Here is a 16,281-nt window from a genome sequence, read left to right on the forward strand (position 1 = left end):
GCTTTGATTTAATGGATTTAGCTGGAGCGACTGCGTCACTGGCTTGAGACAGCCATTGATCCATTGCGGCTGCTTGGGAGTTCAAATCGGAGTGACTAGGGGGTAGGGTGGAAGCAAGGGTCGAATGGAACAAAGAAATATCGGCGTGCTTCCAATTGCGTGCGGAGAAATTAGAGGTTGGAGGGGGGCGGGTGGGTGCAATGATTTCTAGGGCAAAAGAAATAAAAAAGTGGTCGGACCAGGTACAGGGGTACACCAAAGGAGAAGAAATGTCCAAGTTAGTGGTCCACACCTGATCCAGGGTATGGCCCTTGATGTGAGTCGGAACAGAGATATGTTGGGAAAGATTTAGACCAGATAAAAAACCAGAAAAATCAAGTGACACGGAGGATTCAGAAGGGTCGGATGGCCAGTAATTAAAGTCACCAATGATCAGGATCCTAGCAGAGTTAATGGTTAGTTGCGAAATGAGATCGCTGAACAAAGATGGGAAAGAGGGCATGTTAACAGGGGGACGGTACACTAAAACACAAATGAAGGAGTATTTGGGAGAGGAAAATTTCAACATAAGAATATCGGAGTTCAATATAGGAGTGGTTGTTAAAGAAGTGAATTGCAGGTTGGAGCGAATGATGGCAGCAACTCCCCCACCCGGTCTACCAGAGGTCCTGTTGGAATGAAGGATATAGTAGCCCGGGGGTATTGCGGCCAAGATGTCAGGATAGGAGTCCGCATGTAACCAGGTTTCAACGAGGAGCAGGATGTCAATGTTGCCAGCCTCGAGAAGTTGGAAGACCTCAAGCTGATGTTTGGGAAGAGAGCGGGTGTTCAGGTACACAACAGAAATGGAACGCGTACCAAAGGAACTAGGCCTGGGAAGTGTGGGAGTGGTAGAGTTGGGGGGAAGGGTAGTAGAGGGAGCAGCCAGAGGGGTGCTAGGTGAGAGAGGGGAGAAAATACCATGAGTCCGAGCGATGGCAATCGTGTGAGGGGAAGGAGTAGCACGGGAAAAACATGAACGAAGTTCCAGGGAGGTATAAGTAATACGTAGAGCAGCATGCATGGCCCCTAGCCCCGGTCGGCCGCAGACGGGCGCAGACGGGCTTGACTTATGCGCGACTTCGGCGCGAAGTCGGCGCTCCCGCTGCGCTCGTCCGCTGCGCTTCCTCCAGGTTGCCATTTATGCTAGTCGACGTTAACCACTAGACCGCTCACCTGCACGGTGGAGAGGCAGGGCGGAAGTGGTGCAAAGCCGGAAGTGACGCTCGTGCAGGGACCCTCCGCGCAAACGGCACTCTGCCGGGGCGGACCGGGGTATAGAGCGGGAAAATGAGGTAAGCAGCAGGTCAGATAGTGCAAGTTTAGATGCGGGCGCGATGCAGCAAGAAACAAAGTACAAGATTAAAATTGACAGCCAGCTCGTAGTCAGCTGGAGTGCAAATTAAAATTAGTCACCGGCAGCACTGGTACACGCCCGCGGCCAGTAGCTTCATTTGTTATAAATGCTTTGTCACACTCTGTACATTGATATGGCTTCTCCCCAGTGTGGATTTTCTGATGTCGTTTTAGCACTTCATTTGTTATAAATGCTTTGTCACACTCTGTACATTGATATGGTTTCTCCCCAGTGTGGATTTTCTGATGTTGTTTTAGCAGTCCATTTATTACAAATGCTTTGTCACAGTCGGTACATTGATATGGCTTCTCCCCAGTGTGGATTTTCTGATGTTGTTTTAGGCCTCCATTGGTGATAAAAGCCTTGTCGCATTCTGTACATTCATATGGTTTCTCCCCAGTGTGGATTTTCTGATGTTGCTCCAGGTTTATATTTGAAATAAATGCCTTGTCACATTCAGTACATTCGTATGGTTTCTCCCCATTGTGGATTTTCTGATGTTGTTTCAGCCTTCCATTTCTTATAAATGCCTTGTCACAATGTCTACATTGATAAGGTTTTTGCCAGTGTGGATTTTCTGATGTTGCTTTAGGGTCTCCTTAATCCGGAACACTTTATTACATTCTGTACATTCATTTGGTTTCTCTCCAGTGTGGACTTTCAGATGTTGCTTTAAATCTCCATTTGTTATAAATGCTTTGTCACACTCAGTACATTGATATGGTTTCTCCCGTGTGGATTTTCTGATGCCGTTCTAGATTTCCATTTGTTATAAATGATTTGTCACACTCAGTACATTTATATGGTTTCTCCCCAGAGTGGATTATTTGATGTTGTTTTAGCTCTATCTTTGCTATAAATGCTTTGTCACACTCTGTACATTGATATGGTTTCTCCCCAGTGTGGATTTTCTGATGTCGTTTTAGCTCTCCATTTGTTATAAATGCTTTGAAACATTCTGTACATTCATACGGTTTCTCCCCAGTGTGGATTTCTCATGATTCTTTAGCTCTCCATTTGTAATAAATGCCTTGTCACATTCTGTACATTCATACGGTTTCTCCCCAGTGTGGACTTTCTGATGGTTCATTAGGTTTCCATTGGTAATGAATGCCTTGTCACACTCTGTGCATTCAAACGGTTTCTCCCCAGTGTGGACTTTCTGATGTTGCTTTAGATTACTCTTCCTTCGGAACAATTTATTACATTCTGTACATTCATACGGTTTCTCCCCTGTGTGGATTTTCTGATATTTCATTAGGTTTCCACTGGTAATAAATGCTTTGTCACATTGTGTACATTTATGTGTTTTTTCTCCCGTGTGAACCTGCTGATGTACTTTTAAACTTAGCTTTGCAATATATGCCTTGTCACACTCTGTACATTGATAAGGTTTCTCCCCAGTGTGGATTTTCTGATGTTGCTTTAGATTATTCTTCCTTTGGAACAATTTATTACATTCTGTACATTCATACGGTTTCTCCCCAGTGTGGATTTTCTGATGTTGCTTAAGATTCTGTTTCCATCTTAATACTTTATTGCATTCTGTACATACATTTGATTTCTCTCTAGTGTGGACTTTCTGATGTTGCTTTAAATTTCCATTTGTTATAAATGCTTTGTCGCATTGTGTACATTGATATGGTTGCTCACCAGCATAGATTTGTAGATCCTGCTCTTGAATTTTCTTCCTTCTGAACACTTTATTATATTCTTTATATTTATATGAGTTTTCCTCTACGTGGACACTCTGATGCTGCATTAGATCTTTCATTTCAGAGAAAACTTTTCCAAGTTAGTCCATCAATATGACTTTTCTCCAGTATGAAGTTGCTGATGTCGCACTTCCTATTTCTCTGCCGAATAAATGTTTTGTGACATTCATATGGTTTCTCTCCGATGTGTTATTTCTGACACCAGGTTATCTCTTCCTTCGTAATGAGCACCTCATAAGGCTTGCTTCAGTATGTCGGTGTGTTATATCTTCTATGTGTATCATCTGATGCCCCAGAGTCAAGTACAGACCTCATTGGGCACTTTTGGTTTTCTGTTGTGATTTTGGTGAGGCATTAGCCTTCAAGGAAAGAGATTTCGAGATATACTGTTTTTACATGCAGAGTCCATCACAAAAATCTATTGTCATTTAATTGTCCCTATTGATAAGTAAGGTGAAGAAATTCTGGATTACACTTTCAATGTAAAAATGCAATCAGCAGAGTAAGGGTATACAACCCTTCTATTGTCCCCTTCTATCGAGGAGTGTGAACTCAAGGATTAACCAAGACCCCAGAGAAGATTGCTTTTTAAGCGACTGAGACCCTTTCCCCTATGACAAACTACAGTGTTAAATTCATAGCGACAAGATGCCTCCGTAGTCCAGGGATTGCTCCTATTATTACGCGACCTAACAAATGATACAAGATGGAGACTTTTCCAGTGAATGGACCATGCAACACAGAGCATCACAATAACGGAGGAAAACATAAGCAACTGCTGCAAGGGAGTCCTTTATACTATCAGAGAGCCTGGGCTAGGACCCGGACATGAAATCTGAGCATCCTCCACATAGTGTAACTCCAGAGATCCAAGACTCTGACCAGAGCTACACAAGGATAAGGAGGTTTACAACCATTTTAACACCTTGGCTACTGTGGTTATTTTTCCCCTGTGCTGTAAAATTCAGGATGCCATATATTCATGACGAGCTCAGCTCGTCATCAGCACACGACCACCGTGGCTGATGACGAGCTGAGCTCGTCATCAGCATCGAAGGGGTTAAACACACGTTGGCAAAGTCAATAAGTCTCCCCTTTTAGGCGTTTTGGCTTTCCCAATGCAGAACAACATTAGAAGAAAAACAGAGAGGCTATGATACGGCTACTTTTGCATCATTCGGTTGGTTGGACGACATTTCTCCACATATGCGCACACCTACAGATTGACACATACACTGTTTTCTGTGCTCAGTCTGGTGTTAGCCAAGACCTTTTATTTTACACAATTACATGTATAATATACTTACTTAAAGGGGCTTTCAGCTGTCCTTCAATTGGTCGGTTGTTGTGCCATTCACATTTTGCTTCCACCCCCTACAGAATATAGCATGGAGCAGTGGGTCTGTCTACTTCAGTCACTGGCTAACTTCACTCTGAGTGACAGCATTTTACTCTTTCACAAGCAGGTAGTTTCCCTCAGTGCCAGTGTTTTTTTTGTACTTAATTACATTAGTGTTGCCGGTGTGTTTGGTTTGAGCTTCATGTTATAGCAGGACGCTTTCTACCAGCTTGTCACAGCACAGGACACATTTCAGCTTTATCAGTACCTGCCTCCTGCCAATGATGTTGTAAATTCCTCTTGGAGTTGCATTTGTTTATCAGATTGCTGCTATATCAGAGTATTTCAGATGGTATCCATTTGAACCTATTCTTTATAAAGTAATTCATTTTTCAGAATGCACACAATGATATGCAAGTGTACCTGCACTCCTGTCTGTATTTTAATTGAGGACTACCGCTCTGATTGTAAGCCAACTTAGTCTGTATGTCCTGCTTGTAGGTCTTTATAGTTTGCTTTCAGTGTTTGTTTGTTGTGCTTATATAGATATTTAACTGTTGTATTACTAATTGAATCTGCGCCATCTATGTTTGCAATCCTATATGTCTACCTCTGTCTGTTTGTGTGTCAATCTACCCGTCTCACTGTCCGTCTAAATATGTGTCTACCTGTCTATCCATCATCCTGTCTATTTATCTAATATCCCTCTATCTAAACGTCTGTCCTTCTATCTATCAGACTTCTATCTTTGCAACTCTATCAATCTTTTTGACTTCTATGTCTCTTTACAAAGATATTTATCTTTGCAAATCTGTCATTCTATTTGTCAGTCTATCTTTCTTTTCAGGTGTATCTGTCATATCTACAAGGTTATCTCTATCAATCGGTCTATCCAATCCTGAATGCCCGTCTTTACGAGCTGCTCTGCTTTCCAAGCCTCTCTATTTATCTATCTTTTCAAACATCTCTATCTATTTGTAACAAAGATTTACTAAAAAGCATTAGCAAAGGCAAGAGGATGGCAGCCAACACCAGACCAATTGTATTTTTTAGGTTGGGTGTTGAACCTTTCGATTTTATCAAGTTGATGTATTACCCACTGTTATTAATAGTGAATTTCAGTCAGACTTCATCTATACGTCTGTTTTGTCATTCACATTTTATTATTTTTTCCTTTACTTTTAGAGCTACGAGGGTCCGGAAGCTTCCTCAATAATAACGTTTTGCAAAAACCATGTCAGAACAAATCAAGCCTTGACAAAGTCAAAAGGCTGGTGACCAATGACAGATCTGTAAGCTTGGATTGCAGCATTTATAGTGCTATCCACTAGAGTGGCAACGAAACGTGCCTTCACGCCAGGACTGCCGCATTTGTAGCGCCATCTAATATAGTGGCAACGAAACATCGTTTCAGGCCAGGACTGAAGCATTTATAGTGTCACCGATTAGAGTGACAACAAACGTGCCTTCACGCCAGGACTATTTACAACAAGGGGTGGTGAGGGACAGAGTCTCTGAATTAAGCAGAATACTCTCACCCAGTCAAGAGATCAGGGCTAGATCCAACACCGTTTTTTAGCTCACTGCACCATCCCAGTTTCAGAACCTGGCTGTATGCAAATTAGTCTGTTCCTGTCCCAGTGCATGATGGGAACAGGGAAAACCAAACTACAAAAGCCAATTCTTACACTGGGAAGGAAACAAGCTTCCGGGGACCGGTTTCTGGCATTACAGCCGTCTTCGGCCCGGCTTGCTTGAATCCTGATGGTGCAATGAGCAAGGGACTCATGTCTGAGTATACCCTTCCACGCTTAGGATGGACAAAAATATTTACAACAAGGGGTGGTGAGGGACAGAGTCTCTGAATTAAGCAGAATACTCTCACCCAGTCAAGAGATCAGGGCTAGATCCAACACCGTTTTTTAGCTCACTGCACCATCCCAGTTTCAGAACCTGGCTGTATGCAAATTAGTCTGTTCCTGTCCCAGTGCATGATGGGAACAGGGAAAACCAAACTACAAAAGCCAATTCTTACACTGGGAAGGAAACAAGCTTCCGGGGACCGGTTTCTGGCATTACAGCCGTCTTCGGCCCGGCTTGCTTGAATCCTGATGGTGCAATGAGCAAGGGACTCATGTCTGAGTATACCCTTCCACGCTTAGGGTGGACAAAAATATTTACAACAAGGGGTGGTGAGGGACAGAGTCTCTGAATTAAGCAGAATACTCTCACCCAGTCAAGAGATCAGGGCTAGATCCAACACCGTTTTTTAGCTCACTGCACCATCCCAGTTTCAGAACCTGGCTGTATGCAAATTAGTCTGTTCCTGTCCCAGTGCATGATGGGAACAGGGAAAACCAAACTACAAAAGCCAATTCTTACACTGGGAAGGAAACAAGCTTCCGGGGACCGGTTTCTAGCATTACAGCCGTCTTCGGCCCGGCTTGCTTGAATCCTGATGGTGCAATGAGCAAGGGACTCATGTCTGAGTATACCCTTCCACGCTTAGGGTGGACAAAAATATTTACAACAAGGGGTGGTGAGGGACAGAGTCTCTGAATTAAGCAGAATACTCTCACCCAGTCAAGAGATCAGGGCTAGATCCAACACCGTTTTTTAGCTCACTGCACCATCCCAGTTTCAGAACCTGGCTGTATGCAAATTAGTCTGTTCCTGTCCCAGTGCATGATGGGAACAGGGAAAACCAAACTACAAAAGCCAATTCTTACACTGGGAAGGAAACAAGCTTCCGGGGACTGCAGCATTTGTAGTACCATCTAATATAGTGGCAACGAAACATCGCTTCACGCCAGAACTGCAGCATTGATAGTGTCACCGACTAGAGTGACAACAAACGTGCCTTCACGCCAGGACTGCAGCATTTGTAGTACCATCTGATATAGTGGCAACAAAACATCGCTTCACGCCAGAACTGCAGCATTGATAGTGTCACCGACTAGAGTGACAACAAACGTGCCTTCACGCCAGGACTGCAGCATTTGTAGTACCATCTGATATAGTGGCAACAAAACATCGCTTCACGCCAGAACTGCAGCATTGATAGTGTCACCGACTAGAGTGACAACAAACGTGCCTTCACGCCAGGACTGCAGCATTTGTAGTACCATCTAATATAGTGGCAACGAAACATCATTTCAGACAAGGACTGAAGCATTTATAGTGTCACCGACTAGAGTGACAGCAAACGTGGCTTCAGGCCTCCCTGAGTAGCCTGGTTTGGAGAGACAATTACAAGGAAAAAGAAAGAAAACACATATGGAGCCCCATGCCCTGGAACCGAAATCCCTGGGAGTTTGGAGGTGGAGGAAGGGGGGGTTATTAGTTTTTTAAATAACTATATCGAGAGTTTGTTTTAAAAAAACAAACAATATTATATGCTTGGTGGATGGACATCAAAACCAACGACAGCTGTCTGTGAAACTTATTGTATAGTGAAGTGAACTGCAGTGACAGTGGTATAACGAAAGTTGAGGGGGCCCCCTGCAAGGTACACAGGGGGGCCCCCACTGTAGGGTTTATTCCAGAGCTCTCAGGCCTCAGTACTGTGCTGAGTGGGCCCCCTGCAGCTTGGGGGCCCCTCCGCACAGCGGGGGCTGTGGTTGCCTGTGTTACACCCCATAACTGTGCTGATGGTTCCTTCCAAAATACAGAGCTGACCGCTGGTCAGCTGTCATCTCGAAATAGGATGAACTACTGTCTATCTGTCAGGGTGGAGGGAATTAAGTCCTCTGTCACTGTGACGGAAGGTAGCCCTTCCTCCATGGTCTATGAATAAACTTTACATTTTTAACATGTATTAAGATCTTTTAACTAAAAACAAATCATAACTTCACTTTAAACTTTTCTTTTTCAGTAAATTTCTGGGGTTCTTTACAAATATTTCTGAGGTTTTGTGGACTTTGGTCAAGCATTTGCAAACTCTTGCAGGGTCCTGGTCACATGTCCAGCCTTCCTTGGGGTTCGCAAAACTGCAGGAGGTCCAAATAAAGACAATGACCTCTTGCTGCATGTTTGCAAACTCGGAAGTCGTGCTGAAGCATGCTATTACAACAGTCGGGTCTGCAAATTCCACAACAAAATATACCTTTTTACAAGCTTGTCATTTGAAGGTTAACCCTTTGGACCCCCAACGTTTTCAGGATGTGGGGAGCGAATGACTGATTCCAATAATGACAGGCACAACATTCTTCTCATGGAGCAGTAAGTCAATCAGATTCACAGACGATTTCCAGAACCAGATAAGGACTGCATAAAAATGAGCTCCCTTATCCAATACGATTGAGGTATTTTTCAAAGTGTGGGTGCCCTAACACAGATTTGCGGATCTCAGTGTAATAACACTTTAAATAATTCCATTTGTTAACCATTTCAAACCAACAGAAACGTTTTTAAAAACTAATTTCTCAAAAGCTACTGAATGGATTTTTAAAAATCGAAGAAATGACGGTTCCTTCAGTAAAGTTTTACGTTCATGCCGCGTGTTGTGTAAATCCTACAGAGTTTTGTTTCTGTATAGATAGCAAAGGTTCCTCTGGGAATAGAAATCTTAAAGACCACTTGTGGCCCCCGCTTGGAGGGTCTGCACTAAACTTGCAGTGCTGACCCAAACTGGATGAACTTTTATAGGAAAGTTTTGTGCAGATTCGTTGAAGGAATTTCGCCTGCAACTGGGGCTCTGCACGGGCATCCAGGGGGAAGATGAATATGATTCTGAGCATTTCAAACTGATCCTTTGGTGGGATGGACCAACCATCACAATCTAAACTCAACCTGTGCACTCAGAGGAGACCCCTCATTTCAAACTGAGCCTTTATGGGATGGACCAACCATCACAATCTAAACTCAACCTGTGCACTCAGAGGAGACCCCTCATTTCAAACTGAGCCTTCCGTGGGATGGACCAACCATCACAATCTAAACTCAACCTGTGCACTCAGAGGAGACCCCTCATTTCAAACTGAGCCTTTATGGGATGGACCAACCATCACAATCTAAACTCAACCTGTGCACTCAGAGGAGACCCCTCATTTCAAACTGAGCCTTCCGTGGGATGGACCAACCATCACAATCTAAACTCAACCTGTGCACTCAGAGGAGACCCCTCATTTCAAACTGAGCCTTTATGGGATGGACCAACCATCACAATCTAAACTCAACCTGTGCACTCAGAGGAGACCCCTCATTTCAAACTGAGCCTTCCGTGGGATGGACCAACCATCACAATCTAAACTCAACCTGTGCACTCAGAGGAGACCCCTCATTTCAAACTGAGCCTTTATGGGATGGACCAACCATCACAATCTAAACTCAACCTGTGCACTCAGAGGAGACCCCTCATTTCAAACTGAGCCTTCCGTGGGATGGACCAACCATCACAATCTAAACTCAACCTGTGCACTCAGAGGAGACCCCTCATTTCAAACTGAGCCTTTATGGGATGGACCAACCATCACAATCTAAACTCAACCTGTGCACTCAGAGGAGACCCCTCATTTCAAACTGAGCCTTCCGTGGGATGGACCAACCATCACAATCTAAACTCAACCTGTGCACTCAGAGGAGACCCCTCATTTCAAACTGAGCCTTCCGTGGGATGAACCAACCATCACAATCTAAACTCAACCTGTGCACTCAGAGGAGACCCCTCATTTCAAACTGAGCCTTCCGTGGGATGAACCAACCATCACAATCTAAACTCAACCTGTGCACTCAGAGGAGACCCCTCATTTCAAACTGAGCCTTTATGGGATGGACCAACCATCACAATCTAAACTCAACCTGTGCACTCAGAGGAGACCCCTCATTTCAAACTGAGCCTTTATGGGATGGACCAACCATCACAATCTAAACTCAACCTGTGCTCTCAGAGGAGACCCCTCATTTCAAACTGAGCCTTTATGGGATGGACCAACCATCACAATCTAAACTCAACCTGTGCACTCAGAGGAGACCCCTCATTTCAAACTGAGCCTTCATGGGATGGACCAACCATCACAATCTAAACTCAACCTGTGCTCTCAGAGGAGACCCCTCATTTCAAACTGAGCCTTCATGGGATGGACCAACCATCACAATCTAAACTCAACCTGTGCTCTCAGAGGAGACCCCTCATTTCAAACTGAGCCTTCATGGGATGGACCAACCATCACAATCTAAACTCAACCTGTGCACTCAGAGGAGACCCCTCATTTCAAACTGAGCCTTCATGGGATGGACCAACCATCACAATCTAAACTCAACCTGTGCACTCAGAGGAGACCCCTCATTTCAAGAACGGCTCCTCTCCTGGTACAAACTTTGCATTGGTGGGAGGTCCTTTTCTGTACAGACATAATCTGTGGACCATACTTCCAAAGAGAATACGGACCTAGAATTCAGAATAGCAATGAAGACATGACTGCACCCAAAATCATGGCAAGAAACCACATGTCTCTCTCATGAGTGCATCTTCACTGGGGATGTGTGGGGTGTCCCAGCCCACAATAACAGCATCAAGGGGTTAATAGTGGGGTTTGTGAGTCCTTGTCTGGTGCGTCAATATTATTTTTGGACTGATTCTTCTGTTGTTTTTCTCTGAGAGTGCACCGAGATCTGCTAACCTTACCACCAGTTCCAGTGTTCTGACCCTGTACAAATTACATGCCCAATTGGATACCACGAATTGGCAAGGACTGACTTACTTACAAGTCCCTTGTATATGTTACCCAGGGCATGTAAGACAGAGTGCCCACTCGGGGCTGCAGCACTGTTTGTGCTACCCTTTGTGTGACAAGGGACAAAATGGCTCCCAGCCACTGCCACTGCAGACTGGAAGGACAGCGTTGTTACTGCCCGTTCGACTTTGCCATTCACACCAATGGAAAGCCACCCAGCCCCTTAACACTATATGTAAGACTCGCCTAGGGAAGGCCTTCTGAACCCTATGCATGGAGCTTTATTTTGTTATGTAAAAAAATATATTTTTAATATTTTCAAAGTAACACTTGATATTTGTTGTTTTGCTGTGGATAATGTTAGTAGCCCAATTGACTAATACAGGATTAGCGTTTAGCACCTCAACTCCTGAATGGGACTACCTAATTGGGTCGTGTAAGGAATAAAATTAATTGTGGCCTTAAACCTGACCTGATGCCCCACTGGAATTTAATACCACTATTGAGGTTCAGCAACTTTTAGGAAGTAGCCACCCTGTACTCCAGACAAAGGCCCTGGCACATAGACAGCTTCCTGACTGCCTGTGGAGATGCGTGAACAACTCCCCAGCACATGAACAGAGGCAGCAGCCGCAGAGTGAGGCGTCACCTCTTCTCCCAGAACGGCCACTCAGTGTTAGCCCAAAAAGCGAGCTCCAAAGGTGATGCCGCCTTTGTGAGAGAAGTAGCACCAACATCCCTGTGCAGGATGCCTTTTATTCCTGAAGACAAAGTGGAGACAGGGTCAAGGAGGAAAAAGCCGTCCTTAGACCAGTTCCACTGTGCGGGTGTAGTCCTCTGGTAGCCACACCTCTAGGGTAGGCTGCCAAGCTCCTAATGACCGTGGAGGGGTGTGCCCTCTTGAAAGGGACAAGAATGTAGCTGTCTGGGGTAGTCAGATGCCACGCCTCACAGGAATTTCATCAATAGGTAGGAGGGGACTCAGTAGCATGTTGGCTAGTGACTGCATGGTACCCAAAGGGCACTTTCCTGGGCTAAATATGGCATTCCTGGCACTCTGACCCTCAGACCATGCTGGAATTGGAGGGAGGACCAAAGAAATACTGCCCAGCTGCCTTTGGAACCTCACAACGAGAGACTGCACCATTGGAAGGACTGCAACTGCTGTACTGTTGACTAACATTGATTGTACTATGCCTGCAGCTTCGGCTCGGGAAAAAGTTGAATCCCAGCACCAACCTATAGCAGTGACGTCGTGGATCATTTGGCTGATCTCCTGGGACCAGCTACAGGGACACAAGAGCTGAAGTAGCCTAAACTGACAAGTTGGTGGCACCCGCAAAGGTTTGACAACTACCTGTCCCTAAGCACCCAAGAGGACAAATCCAAGATAGCCAAAATTTGCACCGAGTCCGTATGATATATGAGTGCTATTCAATTCCAGATTCATTGCACTCACAGGAAACTAGCCCACGTCTAAGGATTTCGCCCCAACCAAGGTGCAGACTGGCCAGTAGCCCAGCATCAGCTGGCCTGCTACTGCATCGTAGAGGACTTTGCAGGACTATGCAGGACCCCCGATCTCTGCGGCCATGTTCGACCCACTCTACCCATGGACTGAGGAACACCCACAAAGACACTCCTGTGGACCACACCACAACCAAAGCATCCTTTGAGCTTCTTTTGCCTGTATCCCTCAGCATCAGGACCTTTCCATTGATGCCTATGGCAGTCGCCCTGTAAAGTTTGGATTGTGATTAAACAACACTCTGATGGCCGGAAACTGTCCACAGTGTCGACTCTAGCTCCCTAAATCTCCTCCCTGCATGAATTATCCATCCAACCTGGACTGATACTTTTTCAGAGTTTTTGATACCCAATGCTTGTTTGTTGTTGCATCTAAAAGTGATGCTATCTTCTAAAATCTGTATCTCCGGAACCCTGAGGTGGATTTAGTTCATCAAGGTCTCTAAAAATTCATAAAAATATAATTTATGTTTAGGATTCGAAGTCTTCTTTCGTTCATGTGTCGTTGTTTTCTTATTTCATTGTTTGGTGCTGTTAATTGCTTTACACATCAGGGCTTATTTACAAGCCCTTGGCTCTGCCGGTGCGTCACTTTTTCCCACTTTAAAAGTGACGCACCAGTGGCACAAGGGGCTTGTAAATAAGCCCCATAGTTCCTCTGCTAGCCTTTACTGCTCAAAGCCCCAGTTACCCTGGGCGGGGCTTGTAAATAAGCCCCATAGTCCCTCTGCTAGCCTTCACTGCTCAAAGCCCAGTTACCCAGGGCGGGGCTTGAGGTTAAGTAACCAGGCCTGACTGGACGCAAGATGGTATTTGTGAGTGTTCTGTGTGATAAGGCTCCACAGCCAATTCCTCACATTGATGGCAGCGGTGGGATCCAGAACGTGTGTTTAGCTGTAGCTTACAATTAGTAAGTCAGTGACCACTGAAAGAAAATATCCAAGTTGACATTCAGAATAAAAAAAATTCAAAGACTACTAAGTTCTTTTACAAAGCACCTGCTTTCAAAGAAGAAAAGTTACAAAGTTTGCAAATTGTTTTGCCAAAAGTCTTCAAAGATAGAGATCTTCCCCACATTGAGGATCAATGATCCCCACATTGAGGATCAATGAACTAATATGTCAAGGTTGGAACTTCTCTAACCAACTTTGGTGCACTGGGATGGTTCCTGACTTTGGTTCTTGAAGGTTCTGGTCTGTCCCAGGTATGGGTGACCCTATCTGGTAGCCACAGTGCTGCCGACATTGTAATACCAGAGCAGACTGTGCCTTCCAGAAGGAGTTCCATAGAGGAATAAACCCTAAAGGGAAAAAACTCTTACTGCCGGCGTAGACTCCAGGAAGGAAAGGGGTGAAAGGAGATGACCAAGAAAAAGACCAGAGGAAACCAGCAAGGAGAATGGACCTGAAGACAGGAACTCTAAGCAAACGCAGAAGGCTTCAAGCAAATCCAAACAGCAATAGAAAGTGCCAAAAGGAAGCAGAAATACATCAAACAGGAGCAGAATGCACTGACAGGAGCAACAACACCACAGCAGGAGCAAGGAGAGTTGCAACCCAAGGAAATGAAAGATTCTGCCCTTTATATACCCATGGACAGGAAGTTATGTAACAGGAAGTAAGTAGTTGCCATCTTGGACAGGGAAAAAGTAGTGAAAAGAAAAGGAAAGGTCGCCATCTTTGAATGGTAGTACAAAACCCCTGCCATAGCCTTCTGGGAACAAGACTGTGGAATCATGGGAGGAAAGGCAAGAAGATGGACCACATACAGACAAATGGAAATCAGTAATATTGTTCAACTAGCATAATGCAGGAGTATCAGGGCCCCAGCAAAGTGTTTATATTGGAAGCCGCAGTTGTAAGACTGGAGCAGCAGAATTCCTGAAATGACAAAAACCCTACAACTGACCGCGGCGTGGAGCTGTGGCATGCCCGATACAGAAAAGAAGTAGACATGTATAGTAATTTGCAGGATACAAATATTAATGTCTTGAGTAGATTTATTTAGTTACATGGAAAGAGAGCCAGTATAGCAATCAACTGGCTCTAACAGACATTAACTCAAGAATGCCCACAGGACATTCTCAGGTAACCAAGCACCAGTAGATACATTCCAATAACAGCATGACATGAATTAAAGTGACAGCTTACTACATTACCTTCCTTTCTCAATAATCAAAAAGATAAATAAAACTCGTGAAAAGAAACAACTACAAAAATCTAAAAAAAACGAAAAGTTCATAACACAAACCAAATAAGGGACCCACCCCCAAACATCCACAACATCCATTATTTATTCTCTATATCTAAAAGGTCTAACAATAGAACGAGAACTCTTCCTAAGAACAATATTAGAGGTAGACTGATAATTACTCTTACCAGGTTGCTCCTGGCCAGAACAATTAACTTTAGCAACTTTACTCAAGTTCCACCAAAACCCTCCTTCAACATTAACAACATTCCCACTTATCTTGATAACCTTGACAGGAGGACCACATTTACACTCCCCCTTATTAACATGAGTGGATTTCCTAATTCTGACACAATCTCCAACATTTAAGGTGCACAATTTTGCCCCTTTCTTAATGCCAAAGGTTGATTTTTGCTTTTCCTGAGTAATAGTTGCACTTTCTGTTGCAAAAGACATCAACTTTTCCACATCAGATTCATTTTTAACCCACTTTGACATCTAACCTGGACAAAAAGAAGTGTTCGGTTTCCTTCCCCTCATTAATTCAAAAGGGGAAACCTTTGTGGAGGAATGAGGAGTGGTTCTGTAAAACCAAAACATGCTCCTAAGAGATTTGATAACATCACAATTCCTATCCTTTGCCCATCTCACGCAATCACCAACCACCCTATTCATCCTCTCCACAAGACCATTTCCTTGAGGATAATATAAGGAACTCTTACTATGTTTGACCCCAGAAGTAGACAAAAAATCTTCCAATACTTTAGAAACAAACTGTTTTCCATTATCAGAAACAAGAATTTCCGGAAAACATTCTCTGCTCCAAACATCACTCAAGAAATCAATGACAACTTTCGAGTCAACATCGTTTACTAACTTGAATTCTGGCCATTTTGACGCATAATCAATCATCACTAAAATAAACCTAGCACCACCACTGAGAGTCATATAGGGTCCCAACACATCAACTCCTCCCTTTTGCCAAGGATGATCTGGACATTCCACCGGAATAAGTGGAGGAAAACAAGTTTTGAGAGATTTGTCTGAAGATTTGCAGATACTGCAATCCAAAACAAACTCATCGACCTCAGCATCCATACCTGGCCACCAAAAGGTATCACGAATGCGACGTTTAGAAAATGAACACCCAAAATGTCCCTCATGAGCCCTGATTATAATACCTTTTCTAAACACTTGTGGTGGAATTAATTTGTCATTGCGTAAAAGAATATCATCTTCCACAGACAACTCGTCTTCGACCTTAGAAAAAAGTTGAAGAGAAAGTGAAAGAACTTTCTCTCTTGGCCACCCAGACCTAATAAAATTGCAAACTTCTTGAAGAACAGAGTCATTAGCAAAAGCTTGCATCCACTCCTCCTCAGAACAAAATTTAAGTTCAGGGATATCAACACTGGCAACAAGACAGTCCTCACAATCCTC

General features: G+C 44.1%; 1 protein-coding gene across 1 annotated transcript in view; it reads right to left on the reverse strand.

Moving 5' to 3' along the window:
- Nucleotides 1-1,916: 1,916 nt before the first annotated feature.
- Nucleotides 1,917-16,281, reverse strand: part of LOC144763089 (uncharacterized) — a 59,344-nt gene continuing 44,979 nt past the window's right edge. Inside the window, exons 2-3 of the mRNA XM_078648387.1 lie at nt 2,361-2,987; nt 1,917-2,066 (exon numbers count right to left, since the gene is read on the reverse strand). Of these exons, the coding sequence (XP_078504513.1) occupies nt 1,917-2,066; nt 2,361-2,987 (777 nt within the window). The remainder of the gene's footprint in view (nt 2,067-2,360; nt 2,988-16,281) is intronic.

The sequence above is a fragment of the Lissotriton helveticus genome, chromosome 6, assembly GCF_964261635.1.
Source record: "Lissotriton helveticus chromosome 6, aLisHel1.1, whole genome shotgun sequence".
Taxonomy (NCBI): Eukaryota; Metazoa; Chordata; class Amphibia; order Caudata; family Salamandridae; genus Lissotriton; species Lissotriton helveticus.